Raw genomic sequence first — 22588 nt, 5'->3', positions numbered from 1 at the left:
ACTGCAATTCAAGCAGGCGGATCACAAAAACCTGAAAGGTTGACAGACAAAGAGCATATAATTCCTTCTATTGAGCTTCAACATAAACTGTAAGTTTTTTTTTCTTTTAATTGTAACTTGACTGTCTACTTTGTACATGCGGACTCAGTTTTAAAATGTGAGAGACTCCAACCTTAATGAGATAAAATAAGAAAGGGTATGCTTATTGCGTTCATAGTGTGTAGCGTCTTCCATGACCAGCAGAACACAGCATACCTCAGAGGCTCACACAAGCTCATTATCTCCATAGAACAGGGGTGTCAAACTCATTTTTGTCGCGGGCCACATTTTAGTTTCCATTTCCCACAGTGGGTCGTTATGACTGAAAACATATCAAGAAGTCAATAATCCTGGTTTATTCAACTATTGTTTAAGTTACTATAATGAGGGATTTGGTAACAAGACAATGTTTACAATAGGTAGCTCTTATTTATTACATATGGGAATTGAACATTTTGGTAGAGATTTTAGCAAGCATCATGGAAGCTGACATGTTTGATTTTTATTTCGCAGGCCACATAAATGATGTGGTGGGCCAAACCAGGCCCCCAGGCCTTGAGTTTGACACCTGTGCCATAGACAATCTATAGTCTCCTCTCCCAAAGCAGATGTCATTTGCAGTCCAAAGACTGACCTGTGAGGGTCAACAACATGGTGCCACAGGCCACACAAACAGAGAGAAAATACAATGAACAAGCAAGTGTTTTATTTGAAGATACCAAGCTCTTCTTTTGAAGTTATTACTAACTCTTCTTGTCATTCTTATTGAGGTTAATGACTTGGGAAACACATTTTATTTCATTATAAAGCCAGCAAGGCATTTTCTGCTGGCTGAAACACTATCAGCTGATTACGCGGGTGAACAAATTTGTACACATTTTTTCAATGGAGATGTAATTAAACTTTAAACAATTTTTTTTGGTGCTGATTCCGAAGCTGTGTGTTTTTTCCCTAACACATCAGGTTTTCATCATGATATAATATTTAATATTATTATATAATGTACTTTATGAGTTATATTTGTGAGGTTCAGCATCAGGTGGATTTTTTTTCCCCACTGGAAACATCACAGCTATCAATTAAAAACGCATGCTAAAAATCAGAATCACGCAAGCTTTTCTTGGTCCAAATTAAAATAAATAAAGAAAGAAGGAAGGAAAATAAATGTTAAAAAACCTGCTAAGCTAGGAAAAAAAAGTAAAAACATTTTGGCAAATTCCCGTCAGAAACACTTGCTGTTATAATGTGTTTTGTATTGCATATAGTTGTGACATGCCACAAGAAGAAGCGGTTGTACAAGGTTGATTAAGTCGGGTAACCAACCATCCAGGTACCAAATACACCAAAAGGACACTGACGTAAATATTCAACAGTTTTAAAATGAAAATTGTGGGCACTCAAAACTTTTACAGGATGATCAATACACTTTTTGAAACAGGACTTTGATCTAAAGGGGAGTCGTCTGTCAAATTAGGTCCGGTTATAGATACAGGTGTGTGTGTACTCTGCGCATGGTTATACAAGACGCATGTCGTATATTAGATCAGTGGACATGTCAAGAATCACAAATGAAACGTACATGGCAACACATCATTTTATAGACAGGAGAAACGAAAAAACATAAGTGTATACCAGACATCCAAAACGATGCAGAATCACAACTAATAGAGACGAATTAATAAAGTGAGCAATTTGAAAAAGCACAGACACAGTTATTAAAGAGTGTAGAAGAATACTTCTCAGACGACAGGCCTGATAAGAGCCCTTTAAGGACTTGCAATGAGGCGCTTAGAAACACTACAAAAAGAAGTCATGGTCTCAGACTGGTAGATGCTACTTTTCTGAAACAAATTGAGTTTGGGTTTGTCAGTCGTCACTCATTTGTTAGTGTCACCACACTTGCTTTACATACCAGCAATGTTAAATATTAGCACCACTGGGCAGGCATTAAGATCAAAGCCGGATTTAGGGAAACAACTGCAATGTAAGAAGATTCTGTATCTTGTCCATGTGCGGGTAGTGGAGTCTTTAGTTTAGAAATAAACGTGCCCCCTGCCAGGCCCAAAGCTAAGACTGAATATTCTTTCATCCCTCTTTGATCACCTTTTGACAAAAAATCATCAACATTATAATGGTCAAAAACAATAATATGAACTAGATAGTAAAAATAAAGATTGAACGGAGCCATTATTATTTACATGCCTCCATCTAAACTTTTCCCTTTATCAAAAGCTACATGGAGAAAAAGTTTCAGAACTAGAAAAATAGAAGTTACTATGTGTCACATTGGTCTTTCCTCCTCTTTTCTGTATGCAATTAGGCTATTGTTGTTGTTGACTTTTTTTTTTTTTTTTTACAATCCTGAGAGTTTAATCGTGAATAGAAAGTAGGTAAACAACCACACTGTCTCCTCAGATTGATTTCCAAACAAATGCAAATGTTGAGCATGTGAGATGTCTTCGGTCTCCTTAGTGAGGGTGCTTGTTACACGTCAGCTATGCGACAATACATGCGCGAACAATAAGAAAAACAAGAGATTTCGTGACGTAAACTAGGAGTGTCAGTAGCAAAGGCTGAATGAACAGCAGGGGCGGAGCGTTGTGTTGGCCCGCGGCCACTCTCTGGCCAGCCGCCTATCTCAGGGAAGAGTTTGATAAATGTCAATGTGTGGTGCAGATCATTAGTTCCAAATTTCCTTTGGGTATTTGGATGAAAGCATGCCAGCCATGCTTTTAAGACACCAGGGAACTGTTAGATCATTATTATTATTTTTTTTTTTAAAGGTCGGGTCATCAAATGATAGGAGGTTAAACAAGATCCAACAACACAATGTGACACTGTATGTACAACATAAAAACAATTTCAAAAGCAATATATGAATCTCTTAATTGAACAAGAAAAACACCCCCTCATTGAGATGTGACAAGAACAATCGACAAGCAGAGTTCATACGAACATGGTCTCGTTTTAATGCACTTGTCCCCTTTTTTGCCACACAAAAATCAAACATGTCCTGTCTTTAAAAAGTGCTATTGATAGCTGGCGGGGAAGAAGAACGGGCTCGCGGGTCACTGAAGGATCATCTTGTTGTTTTCAGTCACTCGCATAGACGCCGGAGAGGTTACCTAGGAGACGCTGGAGCAGCGGATGCTGGGTGAGCCCATCTGCGTGAGCACCTTGTCCAGCCACTGCAACGGGCCGTTCAGGTGCAGTTCGATCCAGCAGGGGGTGCTGGTCACCGTCTGTCGCCTGCAAATACATCCGGCAACATTTGGATGAATGAAGAACGTCAGAAGATGTTTACAACTCTGGCAGAGGAGATGACACCAGAATAACAAAACAATACATTAACTACTCGTAAATGTGCTCATCGCGATTTTGTATTCTCAATAAATTTAGAGAGTCGACCCGGAGGCCAGAAGATTTCAATCATTCTGCTGGAGAAAGCAATAGCGAGGTGTGGGTTGGGGTGGAGAAGTGGGAGGTATTGGCTGGCTTAGTATCCGGTTTTAAGTGTCTCCACATGACAGAGCTGGAACGCCGCCACTCTCGGCGCAATGGCTTCTCCCCCGTGGACGCTAATCATTCTTACTATCAGTGAGTCAGACTGTGCGGAAAACTGGGAGGGGGCAGAAGAGGGAAAATCTGACATCTCTGTTTGACACAGTCCATGTGTGTTTGTAAATAACCTGGCGTGCCAGCTGAGGCCGGCCTCGGTTGAGGGAAGCCAGAGGACGTATTGAGAGCAGGGGGGGGGGATGGCCTCTGGGCCAGGGCTCACTCTGATTCGTTGTCGCTCAAGTCAAGTAAGAGATCCATGGAGCCACTGAGGTACTGCCATGTCCTTGACATAGACTATTTGTGAACCATAATAGTCCACTTCATAAAAATCCACATAAAGTGATCAAGGAGTGATCACTTTATGAATCAGTGAAAGATTCTGAACGCAGTTTATCTCTGGATTTTGAGGGGACTAGATTATCCACTTGATCCAAATCCATATTCAAATCTCATACAAAACTAATAAAAGAACCCCCCCAAATCCCATATTAAACTTACATTAAACATACAGTTTAGTTGGCTCTTGACTCTTCTCCGCATTGACTAAATTGAGGCTCACATCACATTTATTTTCCTTTTTAATTAACAACCTAATGGAGTGCATTCAGATGATATTTAATTGCCAACGCGTCCTTGCCCACCAAATGCGCTGCAACTTACCTGTACTCGGCCCCCCAGCCCTTAACAAAGCTCATGCGAATGGTGCACATCCTGGTGAGCTGGTAGACGGCCTCAAACCCCTGGTTGACCGATTGCGCCAGCAGTGCAGCAAACTCCTGGTTGTTGAAGATCTTCAGATTGCATCCTAACAGACACGACGCGAGTTGGAAGTGACGTGAGTTGGAAACGACACAACCGATTCTTGCATCGGGGCCGCGCACAGTCAGGCGCGTGAATGGAAAGTTTCGCAATGTATTTGATGCTCAAAAATAATGCTAAACTATGCATTATTGGAGAAATTATCTGAGAATTCACCACAACATGCACGGTATAAAATGCAAGCTACTTTTCTGCTTTGTTTAGTCATGGTGGGTTAGAAATCCACCAAGCGACATATAATGAACTGTTGAGAGAGTCGTCAACTAACTTGACATGCATGTTTTTGGAATGTGGGAGGAAGTGAGAGCACACAAAGGGGCCTTAGCTCAGATGCCAACGCAGTACTTGCGACTGCAGTACGCTACCACTTAGGCCGGTCACAATAGCACATTTTCTGGACAATATATTTTCCCCTAAATTGTCATGTAAACGTTTTGTTTCTTTATTTTTTAGTGGTTATTTTTCATGCCGATGCTAAAGTAATAATATTAGAGCAAAAATAATTCATGTTCTGTACGTCCTTCAATTCTCAAGAATATTGAACATTTTCAGTTGATTCTTCCTACTCCCTTGAACATAAAAACTGTGTTGAATGAAGATTGATTTCTTTCTTTTTACTTTTTTTATCTACCTTATTTTCTGTCAAATTATTACTGTATATATGTTTTATGTTCAATAAACAAACAAACAATACATGAGAAAAAGAGTCACGCGTGTCTAACGGACACTGTGGAACAGAACCGTTGAAATGGTTTTCAAAAGCCGTTCCACCCTTGGTGTGTATGTGTGCATGTCAGATCGCAGGGTGACTGACGGGAGTAGCAACATGAGTCAATGTTGATGATGTGTAAACTAACGCGCATGTGAATTACCATTTATCAAGTCAGGAAAAAAAAAAAGACTGTGTCCATTTTAATACAATTGATAACATGTGGTAATTATCGCGACAGGCCTACTGCAACTATGAACCCATTTTTTCTCCTTGATTCTTTATTAAAAATGCCCTATGTCCTGGTCTCACCTGGAGGGATCTTGCAGACAGTGGCGGGGTGCCAACCATAGCGCTGGTTACAGTTGGGGCTCTGCACGAAGATGGCGCTGTCGCTGAGACACTCTGCGAATACCTCTCCCCCTATGTAATAGAGTCGCACTCCGCGACCTTGAAAGGCAAAAAGGAGCGGCTAAGTCCTCAGGCAAATAGCGCCAAGCAGATATGCGCAGCCAACGTAATGATAGAGTGTCAAATGTGAACGGTCTCTTAACAGGGTGGTGGCAAAAACAATGTGATCCAGCGGGGGGATGCCTACCGATGTGTCTGCGTGTTAGCTCCACTGCAGCATTGCGGTTGACGTTGGACAAGAGGCCCAGGCAGAAACGCTCGGAGTTTGAAGGGTCTGTAAAACCATCTACCGTCAGCGAGGGCTGCGAGGCGTGGAAGGTCTCTCCTACCCGCTGGTTTAGCTCGTAGTAGGAAATGGAGCACCAGAAGGCTGGCTCGCAATATGTCACGGGCTGGAGATCTGACAGAGAGAGACTTGAAATCAGTACAAGCCACACTAAACGGCATGAAATAGGGAGATGAAATCATTGACTGTTCACACTGTCTGATAAAACAGACATGAATCCGTATTTGCTATTATTGATCTTATTACCATGGCAGAAAAAAAGAAATAAAATTGCACCATCAACGTATCAGTGCCTCGCACCCCACATAGGCACATTTCCAACTTAAGAAAGAAAATAGGCACGATCCATTTGTACAAGACTGAAGGATTATAGATGGAGTGCAGGGTTTGTTTACATGTAATTTTTAAAGCATGAATTGCATTCCCCTTGAGAAAATCATTGAAAAGACTACATCAGAACAATAGGATTTAAATGTATTTGCCCTCTTGTCAAATTCTTACTTTTTATTTGATTTTGACTGTTGTGCTGCTGCAGACCCAAAGTGGGCTTCAACTTCAGGTCACAAACTGATGACCGGACCTTGTGTTTCAGCATTTTCTTGTAAAGAGCAGAATTCATGATTCCGTCAATCACAGCAAGTCATCCATGCCCTGAAGGAGCAACGCAGCCAGCAAGTGACCTCCATGATGAGTTGTCGCTGTGTCCTTGGGCTAATTTTTATTGGTTGACCACTCCTTGGAACGTTCACCACTGTTCCACGTTTTCCCCATTTATGGATAATGACTCTAACCCTGCTTCACAGGAATCTTAAAGCTTTGGCAGGCCTCGAGGATCGGCACCCCAGTGACTTTTGTGAGGATAAGTGGTTCAGAAAATGGATGAATGGATCTGACACTGCTTGATCTCCATCGCAGCTCGACTTTAGTTGCACGTTGGTTAGTGCATCTTTCATCTTTGCTCCTGTTTGACTGTGAGATGCTGGCTGATTGTTCCCTTGACTGTATTTTCATCTGAGATGGCTAAAAGTATTCACTATTAGAACAGGCTTGAAGACACAAAGTTGCAAAATAAGTCCAGACAGCGACTGAGCAGCCACAACAAAGCTCAGTAACGATGAGGACCATATGAACATGGAGGGCCAACAGTTAAGTGTGGAAAACATACTGAGCTTGCATCACTCATTTTAATATCATCTGGTGTGTCCCTGAAGTTTATACCAGACAAAGAGTGGAAACTCAAGCCTCACTGTTGGGACAATGGAGTCAGAAATGGTCAAATTACATGACACTTTTCAAAAAATTCCTATGGTTCTGGTCATTTGCAACGTTTTGCCCTCTGCTTTCATGTATGGAAACAAGCTGCTCTGGGCCCGACACAATGTCATCAGGGGTTTGCTGCCAAGACCCCTGGTGTTTTCCGTCCTGGTCGGATAAACACGGGATATTGTCGCTGATGTCTGTGTGGCCGGAATGGTATCTTGGCTCTTTCACAGCTCACACGGTGCAAGGAAAACAAAAGGTTCTTTCATCACCTGGTTTCCTCTTACAAAAAGGAGTCAAATCAAACACAGCTTTCCCACTGGGGAGACATTCAATCACAACATCTGTCTGCGAGTGAAGGCGGACAGACTGAAAAGAAAACAAACAAAGAAACACTCACACCCTTACCCAAGTTATTGTGAGTGGGGGAAACAGGATTGGGCGATAGGTTTGGTGAGCCTGTGTCCATGCTGTGAGTCATCTGGTGATCGCTGGTCTCTCCATCCTCACTGAGGTAGCCTGGAGGTGGCGTTTCTGAACATTCAAAAGATGCCGTTTCATCAGTACAGTGGCAGACAATTACTGCACTTTTAATGGTGCCATGCCATAGGCTAAAAATATATATATTAACCCTTTCATGCGCCCTGTAACCTGATAATATGATAAGCTGTCCACTGTAGTAACCACTCTCCCTGAAAGGGTTCAAATGTACTGTATATACCGGTATTTCATATCCTTACATCGGTTTTGCAAGATAATTTTAGTAGGAAATGGAATGGATGCCCTTTTTCAAGTTATTTATGTTGGTCATATTTGAGCATCTTTCTTGCATACAGATCTCAGGCTCCTCTAACGGCTGCAAGGTTGGGCGGCATTACGATGGGGGTGTCCCAATATTTAAAGTTGATTTCAAAAAGCAGTGTGTTGTAGATTGAGAACCAGCTGAGACTGCCAAATTTGGAAAAAAAAAAAAATTGGTCGTCGGGGATCACACTGTAGGTGGATTTAACATTTAACATGTCTGCGTCAGGATGTCGTGTGGTGATCTGCAATTCCACCGACATGCCTAGTCATCCTGGAGGAAAGATTTGCCATTTCCATGGTGATGTCCGGCAATCATTTCATATCAAATTTGGCAGAACAACTGGATTGGAAAAATGGCCTTACTTACCTAACCATTTTTGATGCTTTTTGTCACCTCCAGATTTGGGAAATGTTGACCGAGTGTTTTTTTAGCCTGGATCTGATCTTGCAAAAAATGTCAAAATCATTTTCCCCTGAGCTCCAACGCAGTGCCATGATGGAGATCAGGGTTCGCACTTTCCAGGTTTTTGCTTGAGCCATCTCAACATCCTGCTTCGGCTGTATTGTTTCTGTCACAAACATCCTCTGGACCAAAACTGGAAAATGTACTTCTGGGCAATTTTTGGCCATTTTGGCAATTTTTTGGTGACCCAATTTTCAGTGTATCCCATGGCAATTATTATTTCAGGATTAACAATACACAGTTAAAAAAAAAAAAACCTATCCCATCGGAGTGCAGGTAGGAAGGGGTGGTACCTGGTATGTAGTTGCTCTGCGGCTCGATGCCAGCAGGGAAGTTGGTGTTTTCAGGGATTGAATGGCTGTAGTCATCCAGAGGTGGAAATTCACTCGGGATCTCCGTGTGTCTGGGCACCAGCACAGGAGGGAGTACTGTATGATGGACACGCATGCAGACAGGCACATGAGAAAGTAACACAAACAAAAACAAAATGTGTCTGACGCACGGATGAAAACCTTACCTGGAGTCTCTACTCTCTGGTAGTGGTAGGGGTTGACACACACCTCATCCTTCTTTGTGTGAAAGGCGTATTCGCACAACTCCACTGCCCGCAGTTCATGGTGGGACTGCAGGTCGGGCCAACGCCACAGACGACAGTAGATAACATGAGGCAGGCCTTTTCTGTGAGATACCTGCAGACGGCCATCCAGAGACCTGCAGAAGAATGCGAAGAGAGAACGGTTATTCTTAAGAGTGATGCGGCAGCAGTAATAATAAAACAGGTGAAATGGGACTCTTCTTGTGTTGCGTAACACGTGTACTTGCTGATCAAGGTTGCAACGAAGGGCACTTTACCGGAGATTGACATCATGATTTTGGATCTGATAACCTGTGAGTACTAGTACTAGGGCCAGTGAAAATTGAACACACACACACCGTCTTGTGTAAGACTTGATTAGTACCTACATCCATCTGTTGCTTATTCGCTTTCATACAAATACAAAGTCAGATGCTTCATAGGTCGACAAATAGAATAGTTACAACGTCAGCAAATTGACATCTGGGTCAACTATTGTCCACCAACTGCAAAGGCATTTGACTTCAGGTTTTCAAAATAGAAAGCTTTCATTCACTCACAAGAAGATGCACAAGGCTTAAACTAAAAAAGGACCCCAAAATATGTTTTAAAGCAAAGATGGAGCTTGGAGACGGGAACACAGTATGTGTACACCTGACTACGAGCCGACAGGAACACACTCATAAAACCAACTTTTTTTTTTTTTAACTCATTAGCTAATGTACTAGTTATAGTTAGAAAGCACTTTATGGTGTTTCTCGGAGGTTCTCAGCTGGTGGGTCGTAAGCGAAAAGTGGGTTGCGGACAGCTAATAAAAAATGACATATATTCTTAAATGGATGGGTCGCGTGAAGTATAGAGGTGTACCACGTTCCCACTTGAAATATGTGAAGAAAGTACCAGGAAAACTGCCTCACATTAACCACTAATTGATTCCGTCCACAAATACTGTGAAATACTTCCTCTGGCTCGTGGATGGTATCGCGAGCGATCTGCTTTTGGCGGTACATCAAACTCATTTGAAATGGCATGACGTGAGTTTTCAGAGGCTGGCTGGTTGGATGGATGAAACAATTGCTTAGTTGCATGAGGAAAGTTGTTCAACTCACGTCAATCAATCAACCTTTATTTTTTGAAAGATAGATAGCTAGATAGCTAGATAGCTAGATAGATACTTTATTCATCCAATTAGATAAAGTAGAATTGCTTGCTCTGGAACAAAGTTGTTATAATCATGTGAAATAGAAAAAAAAAAGAGGACAAATTAAGCTTATGAAGACCACAAAAGACAACGTCACAATTTGAGACGTTTTCATCGTTAATATGGTCGTCAAATTGTGAATTGGTGTGTGACTTGTACGAAAGGTGGAACTTATGTTAGCATTGTAGCAGGCAAGAACGAGCTCCCACCAAAGCAGGACGCCGCAGGACTCTGACCGCTCAAACTTTGCTTTGTAAATGTTATTTGAGATAAATCTGTTCTTCGGTTCCCGCACCTCCTCTTGACAACAGAAGTAGACCCGTTTGCTCACAACCACAAAATACAGTTTAAGGATGCAAAGTAGTGAAGGAAGTGAAGAAAACCTAATTCCTAAAGTACATTTCTGATATCAAATGTCATCAATGATGAAACCGCACGTGGCAGGATTTCCCATCATTGCCTTTAACAGGATTATGAACTGTAATTAAGATCCAATGTTTGGTGCCAGTCCAGAAACCGCAGTGTGACAACCAAAAGTAATACACAAGTAAATCTTGAAAGAGAAGCCCCATGTTTCACGTGGTCGAGTGTTCTTACAATATGTTTAGGAAAGGGCTGGACTCACATGCTCCAACATGCAAACATGTGACCTCCTATCCAAACAAATAACTGAGCTGCTTGGGTTACAAAACACACACGCTTTGTGAAAATTACCATTTGCTCTATTATTTATACGGAAATGGCTGTGGCCTGCTAAATTGTATATGCAGAATATCTTAAAAAATATTCTTGCTGGTGGAAATTTACAATTACAGAGTCATGTCATATATTTCCACCATGTGCTCCAGGTCATGGTTTGTTCTCCAAGGGACAGACAATAAACCTGGATGGGCGTGTTTTTCCACTTAAAGGATATATAAAGTGGTATGGCAATGATCATTGGCGATCTCAAGAGTGCAACATCATCGCCGCACTGCAACACAAATGCTGTATACCTTTGCTCCAACTTGAATGTTAGCCTAAGGATGTGAAAGTTTACCATTTTGGCCACATTAGGGCTACGTTCACACTGCAAGTTATGATGGCCAATTTGTATTTTTTTTTGGTAAAGCCAGTAATTGTATTTATTACTTGACATTACAAAACAAATGGGACATCTAATGTGAATGCAATGTGTCCATGAAGTGTCATGCATCGCACATTTGTCTCCTTTTGATGACATTTACAGTAAGTAGGTTACAGGACTGCAACCTGAGTGTCCAGACGGCTGTTGTATCAGATGAATATCTGATTTACAGCACATAAAAAAGAGGCTTGGGTCAAATTTGACAAAAGTATAATTATATTGTTCACATGGAAAAAAATTCAGACACACACATTGGACAATTTTTTTAGTGACCTGCAGTATGAACAGAGCCACTGCGTGATAAACACGTTAGAACATATGTAATAACCTTTTGACTTAAAACAAAAAAAGTTGTCTATGTGAAAGTTCGGAAATGATGCAAGCAGCTAAAATGTCTCTTGATAAAATGTCCAAAGCTCGTGCTGACCAGAGGGAAAACACGGAGAATACATTAGCAAAGAGGAAAAGTAAGTGGAAGAAAAACATTTATTTAAAGCCATTCATCCGCCCAACAATAACAATTCAACTTGTGGCTCTGAAAACAGCTCTCTACTACTGTAAAAATGACATTCCAGGAGGGATACTGTTCAGATTGTGCTGTAGGGTGTTTCCCTGAGTCTTTTTGGACGTGAAAAATAAAACCAGCTCGCCTGAGTGTAGATGTGTGAAATGATGTGATCTTTTTGGTATGTGTCTTATAGCCCTGCTGCTGCGTGGGTGTCAGCTGGGACTCGACACAAGCGTGGGCTCACACAAAGTGCAGTGGCATTAGTGGCTGCCTTAGTTTGCTGTATTTTCTTTGAGAAGCCCCTTCTACCTCATTATTACACTTCAAATTGCTTAAAGGCTCCCATCACTACATGCACAATTGTCACTGTCTCACAATTACTGCATTACTGGGCACTATACATTGCCTGGCGACTCCCATTGTCTCAGAGTTACCGCGCTACTGTTCCCCTTAACATTGCTCACTGACTCTTATATGTTCATGTCCTAAATGTATATTTGGTTTAGTGGCCTGTTTGCTGTAGTACGAGATGAGCTCCAACAACCGAAGACCAATTCCTGAGGATCCTTTTAACATACTTGGAGAAAAAAGATGATTGATTAACATCAAGACATAGTAACTTAAGTTATCGCATGATGAGGAGTCATCACAATAATCATACCAATAGGTCACAAAGAAACATCTATTCATCCCTCCATGGTCCAAACAGCTCTTCTGAGGGTTACTGACAACGTAATGAAGATAAATTACAATATGATTGATGACTTTACAGTTCATGGTCAATCAGCCAACTCTAACCTTAAAACCAAGACAAATGCTCTGGTTTTCAAAAAAGATTAGAATAGATTGCTGCGCTTTATTGCTCAACCACATTAATATACATATTATATGTTTTTGTGTCAAAGCAGGAATGCACCGTATCAAGATAAGGGAGTGAGTAAGTAACAGTAGTAAAAGTAAGACTCATCAAAACATTGTTGCAGAGTGGGAGTGGGGAATATTCTAGCGGCAGCCCATGCTACAGGCCATGACAGTTTCTTCTTGCTATACGGCTGCTTGAGCCAAACACTGCCAACATGAAATCCAAAAGGGCAGACAGGTCCAGACACGAACTATGTGCCCTTCATTCCGATGACTCATTTCCGTGAGGACATTTACAATGTTGTTGACAAACGGCCGTAAAAACGGCATTGGTTTCACGCTTCAGCTTGCCGCTGAGAGGAAGAAGTGGTAGCACTTTCTAAACAACCACAACCTGAAGGGGTGTTTAGTGGCAAGAGGCTGGTGGGTGAGCAAACATAGAACTCCTTGTGTCTGTGTCGAAGGTGCCGGAGCCGGAATCGAACCCAGCACCTCTGCGCTGTGAGGCCGATCGTGCCCCAGTGAAATCGTAAGTTTGGTCAAATGAGCTCCAGTAGAGCAAATGAAAAGCACAGATTGGTATAGATTTTCACTACAGGCAAATAGTGTGTCAACAAGGCTCTGATTGGTGATCTGAAGCTCAAATTGACGGACTGATTTTCGGTCAACCAGTGCGTGCCTTTTTTGTGACGAGTTTAAGAGTGCGATCGGAACTTTCAAACACAAATAATGGACAAGACGGCTAAACAAAAATAACATAACAGGAATTCATGTTATGAGGATAGTTTTAGATCCTCTCAGCAAATTGGCGAATCATCTGTAAAATGTGCGAAGGACAGTTAGCTTGTCAGTGAATGTTTGTGTGTACAACCCAGTGTGACGTCTCAAAGCCATCGCGAGCCGGCTCAGACAGAGCAGATTGAACCTGACAGACTTTAGATAGAGAGCAAAACAAGCACAGTGACGAAAGCCTATTTCCTCTGAGAGACCCAAACATGTGTACAGGTTCACTACTCTTTCTCTCACACACATGCACACCCACCCCTCAAAATCTTTTGGCATGGACCTTGTTCAAAATTCCAGCATTTCTAATGCAAACCTGTGCACCCTAGAAAGTGACATAATTTCCTGCTTGTTGTCTCAAAGCAATGGAATTTATTAACATTTGAATCTAAGTAAATTTATGAGCTCATGCTCTTAAATTTTGGGTGTAATTGTACATCCCTAAGTGCATCTAATCATGAAGGGGCAGGTCATGAATCAAGTCGGGGATGGCTAAAGAAAGGAGGGTGCTGCTGGACAAAGGGGCTGGCAGGGTGTCTCTAAAGCTCTGGGCAGCTCAGAGTGTCTGGGCCCCGTGAGCCCCACCACTATTCCCCCCCTCTCCTCCATCTGTCTCACTCCCCACTGGCCTACCTCCACTCAGAGAAGGTTGTGTTGGGGACACGAAAGGTTGGGATGGGGGTTGGGGGGTCATTGTGCGTCTGCAGTCTTCGGAAACTCCAGAAGGCCATTACTATCAGAGTTACAGACTAATAACATTTAGCAGCAGGCCGATGTCCTTTAATGACAACACAAGAATCTCAAATATTGGGGCTGCTCCGACACCTGATATAATGCATTTCTTAAAAGTCCTAGCATACGTCAAACACAACAATATTTTCCGCACTATAAGGCGCTTCGGAGTGTAAGGCGCACCTTCAAGGAATGGTCTCTTTTAAAACTTATAGGGCTCACCGCATTAAAAGGCGCCGAGAATAGGAGCCACAATAGTGGTTCCATTATGCATCCACTAGATGGCGTTACGCTAAAGGGCATACAATACAATACAGCTTTACTTATATAGAGTTTTCACAACTGCTGCAGCTGAAACAAAGCACTTTACAGAACAATTAAAATACTACGTCCAAGAAATCTGAATATTGTATTTATCCATCTAGAAAACGCATCGGATTATAAGGCGCACTGTCAGCTTTTAAGAAAATTGAATGCTTTTAGGTGCGCCTTATAGTGTGGAAAATGCGGTACACAAACAAGTAGTCATCAAGATCACTGAAGGGTCTTTGGCTCGTTTGTGTTTTTGTGTGGACAATGTGTACATATGTCAATCAAAGACAAGAAGAGATGTTTACACATGAAACAAAATTCTGTTTCTGCCAGAAGAGAAACACGACTAAGTTTGCATTTCTCTTCATGAGTTTACATTCAAGCAGAGTCATTTCTTGATATAAGTGTCATTTCAAGCAACTTTTAATAAAGTGGCATTTGCCAGAGAGAGATTTTTGTCTGGTCAAGTCAATGTTCTCATGTGGTGGAAAATACTTCATTATCATGAGGAATTGTAGTCATTCACGCGAGTCTGTCCAGGCTGGCCTGGTCGTGTACAGTATGTCTACTGGTTTCATATGTCACTTTTGGCCGTCCTTCATTAGTCCCAGCACTCTCCAACCCAATGATATCACCCGTGGGACACAGTCAAGCTGGCCTTTGCTTTTCTCTCCCACCTAATTATTGGTTCCTTTCCCTCAGCATCCGCCTTCTTTTGTAAGGAAAAGACACATCTAATGACTTTTCCAGAAAGGGTGGGAGGTGTGTGTGGAATAAGTTCCCTGCACATCACTTGCACCGCTGGAGGAATGCACTTGAAAGCCAAGATGTGTAAACTTTACAACTCCCCCCTCCACCCCCTCCTGCTGTAATTCAAGAAAATGATACTCCTGGCATGTTAAAGAAAAATAAAAATCAAATCCCAAAACAACTCATCAACAGCAATTACTAGTACAATTGCTCTGCTATGTAATAGAAATCAAAATAAATAAACTTAGATGATTTGTATCCTGCCATTACTTTACGGGAATACAGTATGCTGTGGGTAGAAATAAGACACTCAGTCAACTTGCCTTTGTTATGACACTACCGTTTGTTTTTCCTTCACAAAATCAATGTCCATCTATTAGACCAAAAATGAGTTTTCTACTAAATCTTGCAGGCTTACCTTTGATGCTTGTTAATGACCAGAGCAGCCTGTGACTTTCATCATAAAAATGAATGATGACTCAAATGTTCCAGATGGGATCAATAAATTAGTTCAAATGCCAAGCAGTATAGTAGGGTAAACGGTAGACAAGTTGGCCAGTTCTGCAGGCCAAGGGAAACAACGTTTAATTCTTTTTTTTTTTTTTTTTAAACAACAAGTCATTTACAATGGAATATATCATCCAACAGCTGTATAAACCATCCACTTGAGTGACATTTCCATTCTATAATTCAAGAAACCGAGACAATTGGAGTTCACTCTGTGGCGAATAGGAATATATGATTACATTTTAGGAGTGGGATTAAGAAAAAAATCATCTCTGTGATGGGATTGTGCTCAATGAATTGAGTTGTAAATGTAAACACCAGTGGTAGTTCCACAAGGTTTCAGGGAGTAGATTCATTGATTTAAGAGCATGTTATTTTATCGAGAATTATTTTCAATGGCAGAATCTCAAACAAATATAAATTTAAACCTAATCTTAGCATTTCTTGTGTCAGAAACATAAGGCAATAAATACAAAAAGGCTTTAACAGTCTTTGTGCAGCTTAATTTGAGCAGATGGCATTTCAGCATGCAACATCATAACACGGGAGGTGAATGGTTTTGTGTTTATGAGTTTCGACCAACTAAGAATAAGACAAATATTCTTTATACACATTACTGAAGGATTCAAATGAAAACAAAGACATCTCAAAAGGACATGGTTGAAATGATCAAATTTTCTCGAATTCACATTGTTTAGTTAGTGAGAAAGATTAACAATAGAAATCTTTTGTGGTAATTATTAGTTGGCTGACTTAAACTGTCAGATGATTCAAGGACAAAGTGGCCAAAATTACATAACTCACCTATTGTCAAAATTGAACGAAGGTTCAGAAGGAGGGGGCGCCTAGGTCGTGTTTTCCTTGGGCCCCAAATGACTAGCCACGGCCAACGAGAGCCAGATTACATATCCAATGTGGTATTAGCGAATCATGCATTAATGAAGAAGGCAGCTAATGCAAAAACTAATTTGTGTTGCACAACATATTAACCATTGAAACTTCAGATGTACATCGCGGTGTATCAGTTTGGTGCAAAGAGCGTAGCTCTCTTCCACGATCAAATCGGACTTGGGAGGATCACCTGGAAAGATAGCAATCACCCATGAGTGAAATCGGCCCATACCGATTCCAATCACATGAGTCAGATGGACATTGGACTGTTTTAGAGGTACTCACCAACAATTATTTTCATAAACAATTAATCTGTCAATTAATTCATTCATTCATCTTCCGAACCGCTTGATCCTCACTAGGAATATCCTTCACCCGGAATAAAAACGTATGCATTAACATTTTGACTACGATATTACGTGTTACCGGAAGTTGCGTAAGCGGAAATTCCACTACCCGTAACCCGGATGGAGGTGTAATGCCGCGGGAGCTTAAATACACGCAACGCCCACCCGATGCGACGGAAAAGACTGACGCTGAAACAAGTTTTCACTTCGCGTTTTTCGATCATCAGATTCTAAACGACGACGTGTAAGTGAGTTTTTATTGCCGTGCGTTTTACTGTAATTGTGAATGATTTTAACTTTATTCACTTACGTCGTGTAGAACGCGGCACTAGCTTAAAAGCAGCACCCACTCGACACGACCGAAGAAACGTGTTCGCTTCGCCGTTTTCATTCATCAGATTTCGAAACGAAGACGTGTAAGCGACTTTTTATTGGCGTGCGTTTTACTGTAATTGCGAAAGATTTTAACTTTATTCACTTACGTCGTGTCGATCATCGCATGAAGAACTGTTAACGACTGGAGCGGAGCGAGTGAAATGCATCCGTTTGAGCGAGGCTGGACACAAAGTTAAAAAGATCCAGCAGACACTTGGGGTCGGAAAGACGCAAATCTACGAAACTTTAAACAACAAGCCACCATCCAGCAAGGAAGCAATGCAAATGGCAACAAAAATCCTTCAGTATGCACAAGAATTACCAGACATCAGTGATCAACGGGACAGTTACTTGCAACTAGCAAGAAAACTGTATGACACGCAGGCAAACATTGTCATAAACCAAAGAATGCATCCAACAAAACAATCCAAAATACAATTTTTTTTCCCAAGACAGAAAAAAATAAACATTAAAATACTGTATGTATTTTACTGTTGTGATTTTTTTGGGATACACCTGTATTGCAGTTTTTGTTATATTAACAGTTTTTGGACAGTATATTTTTGTATTTTATTGATTGTGTTGTTACACATGCATTTTGTCAACATACTTGCAGGTTCATAAAGGACATGTACCATGCTCATTTCCCAAATGAGGAATTTCTGTTATCAGGACAAATTGGACAGCGCAAACACGAGTCCGTACTAGAGAATATTTACTGTAATTGATGAAGCAGAGTTTAAAAGAAAAACGATCCTACCCTAATTCCCATCCCTTAATTACACAAAAACAGAACATAATTTCAAATTGACTGTGAAAAAAAATAGTAATATTCTGTTACTGGTTCGGTCTGTAACGTGCAATATTAAGGAAAGGGGGATGGGACGTGACACTGCACACAGGCTGGTCTCTAGTTGGTTGCAGGCTGCAACATACCAGCTGCAGGTGATTATTTTTTGTGATCTGGAATGAAAGCCATTGATCAACATATTCCAGTCACATACTGTACTTTTTCGCAAAAATCAGCTGATCACTTTCGGTGGTCGATCAACTAGTTACGAGGAACCCCCGCCTCCAAAGTCCCACACAGAGGCAGTGGAGGGAAAACTATAGCCCGCGGTAGTGGTAGCCACTCTGATTACTTTTTAAAGCAACACACGACTGAACATTCATTTTCCTTCATTCTGTTAGGCAATGGGTATAAACATACTGAGATTTCATTGGCTGTTTGTTATAAATTATCGACTGTGCGTACATTCGCAACAACCTCCAGGAACTTCAAGAGACTGGCAACCGGGACCAGATATTTATAGCCAAGCAACAATCAAGTTATTTGAATCCGATGAAAAAATATAGCCTGCAAAAATAGATTTAGTTAACAGAAGCCGTAATCCAAGGTGTCCAACCAAAGATCTATCTTTCAAGCCAACTAACCTTTGTGATCGACCATTACCGCACGTGCATATGCACGGACTCCCAGTGGCGGTTCTGGGGGGGCCAACGGGGGCCAGTGCCCCTGTAGCACCGATTCTGGCCCCCCCTGTGGCCCCCCCTCCGAGCGCAGATTACGCAGTCGTGCCGAGTCGCCGACGCGAAAGGTGGAACCAAAGTGCGTGATTTAACATTCTAGACGGACCCTTTAGTGCGCTGCGCCATTTAAAAATGAGCGGGAAAATGAGAAGCAGTCCGCAGAGAAGGAAATTACCACGACACGAGTGCTATTTGCGTGTGTGTGTGTGTGTGTGCGCGCGCGCGTGTGTGTGTGTGTGTGCGCGTGTTTGTGTGTGTGTGTGTGTGTGTGAGTGTGCGTGCGTGTGTGTGCGCGCGTGTGTGTGTGCGTGTGTGCGCGCGCGTGTGTGTGTGTAACTTTTTTAGTCTCCCTTTTTATTTTAATTTTTATTTAACAGGATCAATATATAAGACATTGCCTTTTAAAATTTGGATAATTATATGCATGTAAATCATCTAGCTTCAGTGTATTTGCAATTTCTGTCCCCGGCAGGCTGGTACCATATCATCCCCTGGCTTGAATATTCTCAACAGACGTATTGTTACGCTTGCAGACATTTTAGCCCTCCTAATACTGTTTTTTTCTCATCACTGTAATGTTATGACTACAATTTCAAAGTCTGAAGAAATAAAAAGTCAAATAAGATTTCGAATCTGTCTTTTTAGCCCTGGGTTGAATGTGCCCCCCCCCCCATCAAAACCCCTGGCCCCAGCCCGGCCCCCTCAGTGAAATTGATCCAGAACCGCCCCTGCGGACTCCGACACGCATGCTATCAGCAACAGCCATAACGGCCCCGAACATGAATGAAACAGAAAAATAAAGTAAATCCAAAGGTTTGTGAAAAGGAAATCACTCCCTACCTGACTCGGAGGCACGGGACGCACTTTTGCAGCGTGTTAAATGCATGAACATCACTATCGTAGCTCGTGTGTACCATTTTAAAATGCTTCTGCTGGCGCTCCCGATTCCCATTCTTTGGGTGAATTGCAGATGAAACAAACTGAAGGAACAAATTTACTCTCATTTCTACGATGCACATGACTCATTGTCAAAGAATGTCCGTTGGTGATTGTCCTCTCCAACATTGGCAAAATTACTGACCCCCATTAATTAGTTCTTATCTGAGAACTAACTTGATTGTGACTTTGAAGCAGCAGTCATACTCTCTTCTGAAACCATGGTTCTTTATGTCAAGTTGGTTTCCTGCAAATAAGCCAGTTGTAAACCGGCACCCACTGAGCACAAAGGCAGGTTTGTTGTCTGGTGAGCATGTGTGTGTGTGCGTGTGTGTCTATGCAGCTTGTGTATGTGAAAGCCCATGCACGCGCACACCCCCGCAGATAGACAAAGTCAAGGCCAAGCAGTCTCCTTAACCCCTCCGGTGCAAACCACAAAGCAAACAGCAGCCCACACCCTCGCAGAGTCTCAGGCAGCCTCAAAGAGATTTGCCCGAAGCTATCACACTCAAGACCGATGGGCAAATTAGACAGACAGATATCCAACAATAATTTGTCGGAATTCTCATTAACTTATTAGCAACATTAGAGTTTACCATGGAACCGCCGACTGAATCACATTGATTTTTACCCTCTGACTCATTCACACAATAGTGTCTTGAATGACTCAGGTGTACAACTTAAAATGAATGAGAGAGAACGAGTGAGCAATGGTAGACTCTTAAGCCCAATGATTGGTGTTGGAAAAGATAATGAAAGCACACCAAACCACTTAGAAATGTAATGAAATGCTAAAGTATTTTTTTTCCCCCATCAAATGTAGTCAATCACTATTTTCAATTCACTGAACATTTGATCCTATCGTTATAGAATCTGTGCTAATGTATACCACCCAAACGTGTGACTTGCCCCTTTGGCTCGGGCCTCAAATCAGACGCGACAATTTTCCAAATGTAAGCATATCAGGAAGCGCAGAGGAAGAAACGAACATGTAGGGATGAACACAATAATGGTGATATTGCAATATTAAAATTGACTGGACCAACAAGTGACCAAAAGCCCAATCGGATAAAATGCCGGTAACAACATCAGCTGTCACTAATCACTCCTCAGAATCTCACAATGTACCATCCACATCGGTTCAATAAACCTCCCTGGCTTTTATTTCCACAATATGATCGATTCGGCATTGACAAACTTGCAACATGTCTATAAATTGTGCTTTGTTGTGAAAACACACCACCATTATCACATAGTACAAACCTCTTTCTACTGTGCAAGGATACCACACCAACCATTCTGTGTCATTTATTTAGCATCGTTCCATTCATTTTTTACGGTCCCAGCCAATAACGCACTCGCCTTTGATCTTGACAGCAGCCCACAATTCCCTCCACCCTCCCCCCGTAACAGACACAACACAAGGGATTGTCTACAACACTCTTACTCCGACACATGAACTTCACACTGAACTAACACTAAACTACTGAATGAGACAGGCGTTTACAACCGTGAAAATAATGTCTGGACTGGGGGTGCCAAGCTCATTTTTGTCGCGGGCCACTTTGGAATGGCATCTTCCTTCGGAGGGCCATTACGACAGTGAAACCGAATAAATCTTTGATTATCTCATTGTATCACTACTTTTACGCAACAAATTGATGAATTACTGGTTTTGAAATCACTCAAGTCAACTGTTTGTTTGTTGTTTGCTCAATTGTTGTTCAAGTGACTGTAAAGAGGAAAACAAAATTATTGCACAATGTCAACGTTATTGTAATACACATGACAATTTGATATTTCGGTGCAGATTTTAACAAGGATCATGGAAGTTGACACACATGATTTGCTTTCACGCGGCCACATCAAATAATGTGACGGGCCGAATCTGGTCCCTGGGCCTTGAGTTTGACACCAGTGTTCTAGCCAATTCTATAGTTTCTTGAAGACATTCGGGTTAGGGTTAAGACTAATCCATACAGTAAGATGTACCACGGCGACTGCTGAAGACTTTTCTTTGAAGACAGAGATGATGACCGTTTACCATTTTTAATCCAGAAATTGTCAGACCGGAGCAGTTTTTTTTGGCCTCACAATCGGCATCCTCCACTCTCTCCCGTCTTCCTATTCTCCATTTGAATCAGGTAAGTCCAGCCCCGGTCCTCGAGAGTCCCTGTTTTCTATGTCTCCCTACATCAACACACCTGATTCAAATGATCAGGAGTAGGTTTGGACACCACTGATTTGAATCAACAATTTCAGTAGATGCAAATGCTTGTCACACACGCATCTCAGTAAATTGTTGGGCGCTATACCTCCGAGCCTACGAGTCACTTTTTATTGTCAGCTCGACAAGCATCATTTTTGCTGCTCACAAAGAATCATGACGGTGTTGTACGGTACTGGAACAAGCAAACAGATTGAATAGAAACAAACATGTTTTACGTTTTGTAAGCGAGTTTCTTTCGCCACACTGCCATTTTTCACAATGTCATTTTCGGAGGAAATTGCCGCAAACCCACCCCCGGAACCTTTTTTTTCTCCTTTGATTTTGTGATGTCACTTTGAGCAGGGCAAAATTAACGAGCAAGTAACAAAGAAAGGACCGTAAATAAAAACAAGCAAGTCATACAAAGATTGGTTCCCCAGTGAGCAAGAAGTAAGGGTATTTTCCAAAGCAAGTCTTTTTTTTCCCCACAGAGCCATTTTAACAATGCTTGGTCATTTTTGTTGGCAATCAGCGCAAATTTGGACCTTATTTATGCCATCACTTTTGGGACGTAGTTTAGTTTGGTATTCATAT

At 41.7% G+C, this 22588-nt stretch overlaps 1 protein-coding gene across 1 annotated transcript in view; it reads right to left on the bottom strand.

Annotated features, from left to right (window-relative positions):
* Window positions 1-723: 723 nt before the first annotated feature.
* Window positions 724-22588, bottom strand: part of smad3a (SMAD family member 3a) — a 36473-nt gene continuing 14608 nt past the window's right edge. Inside the window, exons 2-8 of the mRNA XM_086106426.1 lie at window positions 8870-9063; window positions 8646-8780; window positions 7494-7619; window positions 5727-5939; window positions 5441-5578; window positions 4261-4405; window positions 724-3288 (exon numbers count right to left, since the gene is read on the bottom strand). Of these exons, the coding sequence (XP_085962552.1) occupies window positions 3165-3288; window positions 4261-4405; window positions 5441-5578; window positions 5727-5939; window positions 7494-7619; window positions 8646-8780; window positions 8870-9063 (1075 nt within the window). The 3' untranslated portion in view covers window positions 724-3164. The remainder of the gene's footprint in view (window positions 3289-4260; window positions 4406-5440; window positions 5579-5726; window positions 5940-7493; window positions 7620-8645; window positions 8781-8869; window positions 9064-22588) is intronic.

The sequence above is a fragment of the Hippocampus guttulatus genome, chromosome 3 (assembly GCF_054856545.1).
Source record: "Hippocampus guttulatus isolate MCC_2025c chromosome 3, RoL_Hgut_1.0, whole genome shotgun sequence".
In the NCBI taxonomy this organism is placed as follows: domain Eukaryota; kingdom Metazoa; phylum Chordata; class Actinopteri; order Syngnathiformes; family Syngnathidae; genus Hippocampus; species Hippocampus guttulatus.
Note: the sequence above shows the minus strand (reverse complement) of the source record. Positions and strands in the feature narration are given on the sequence as shown.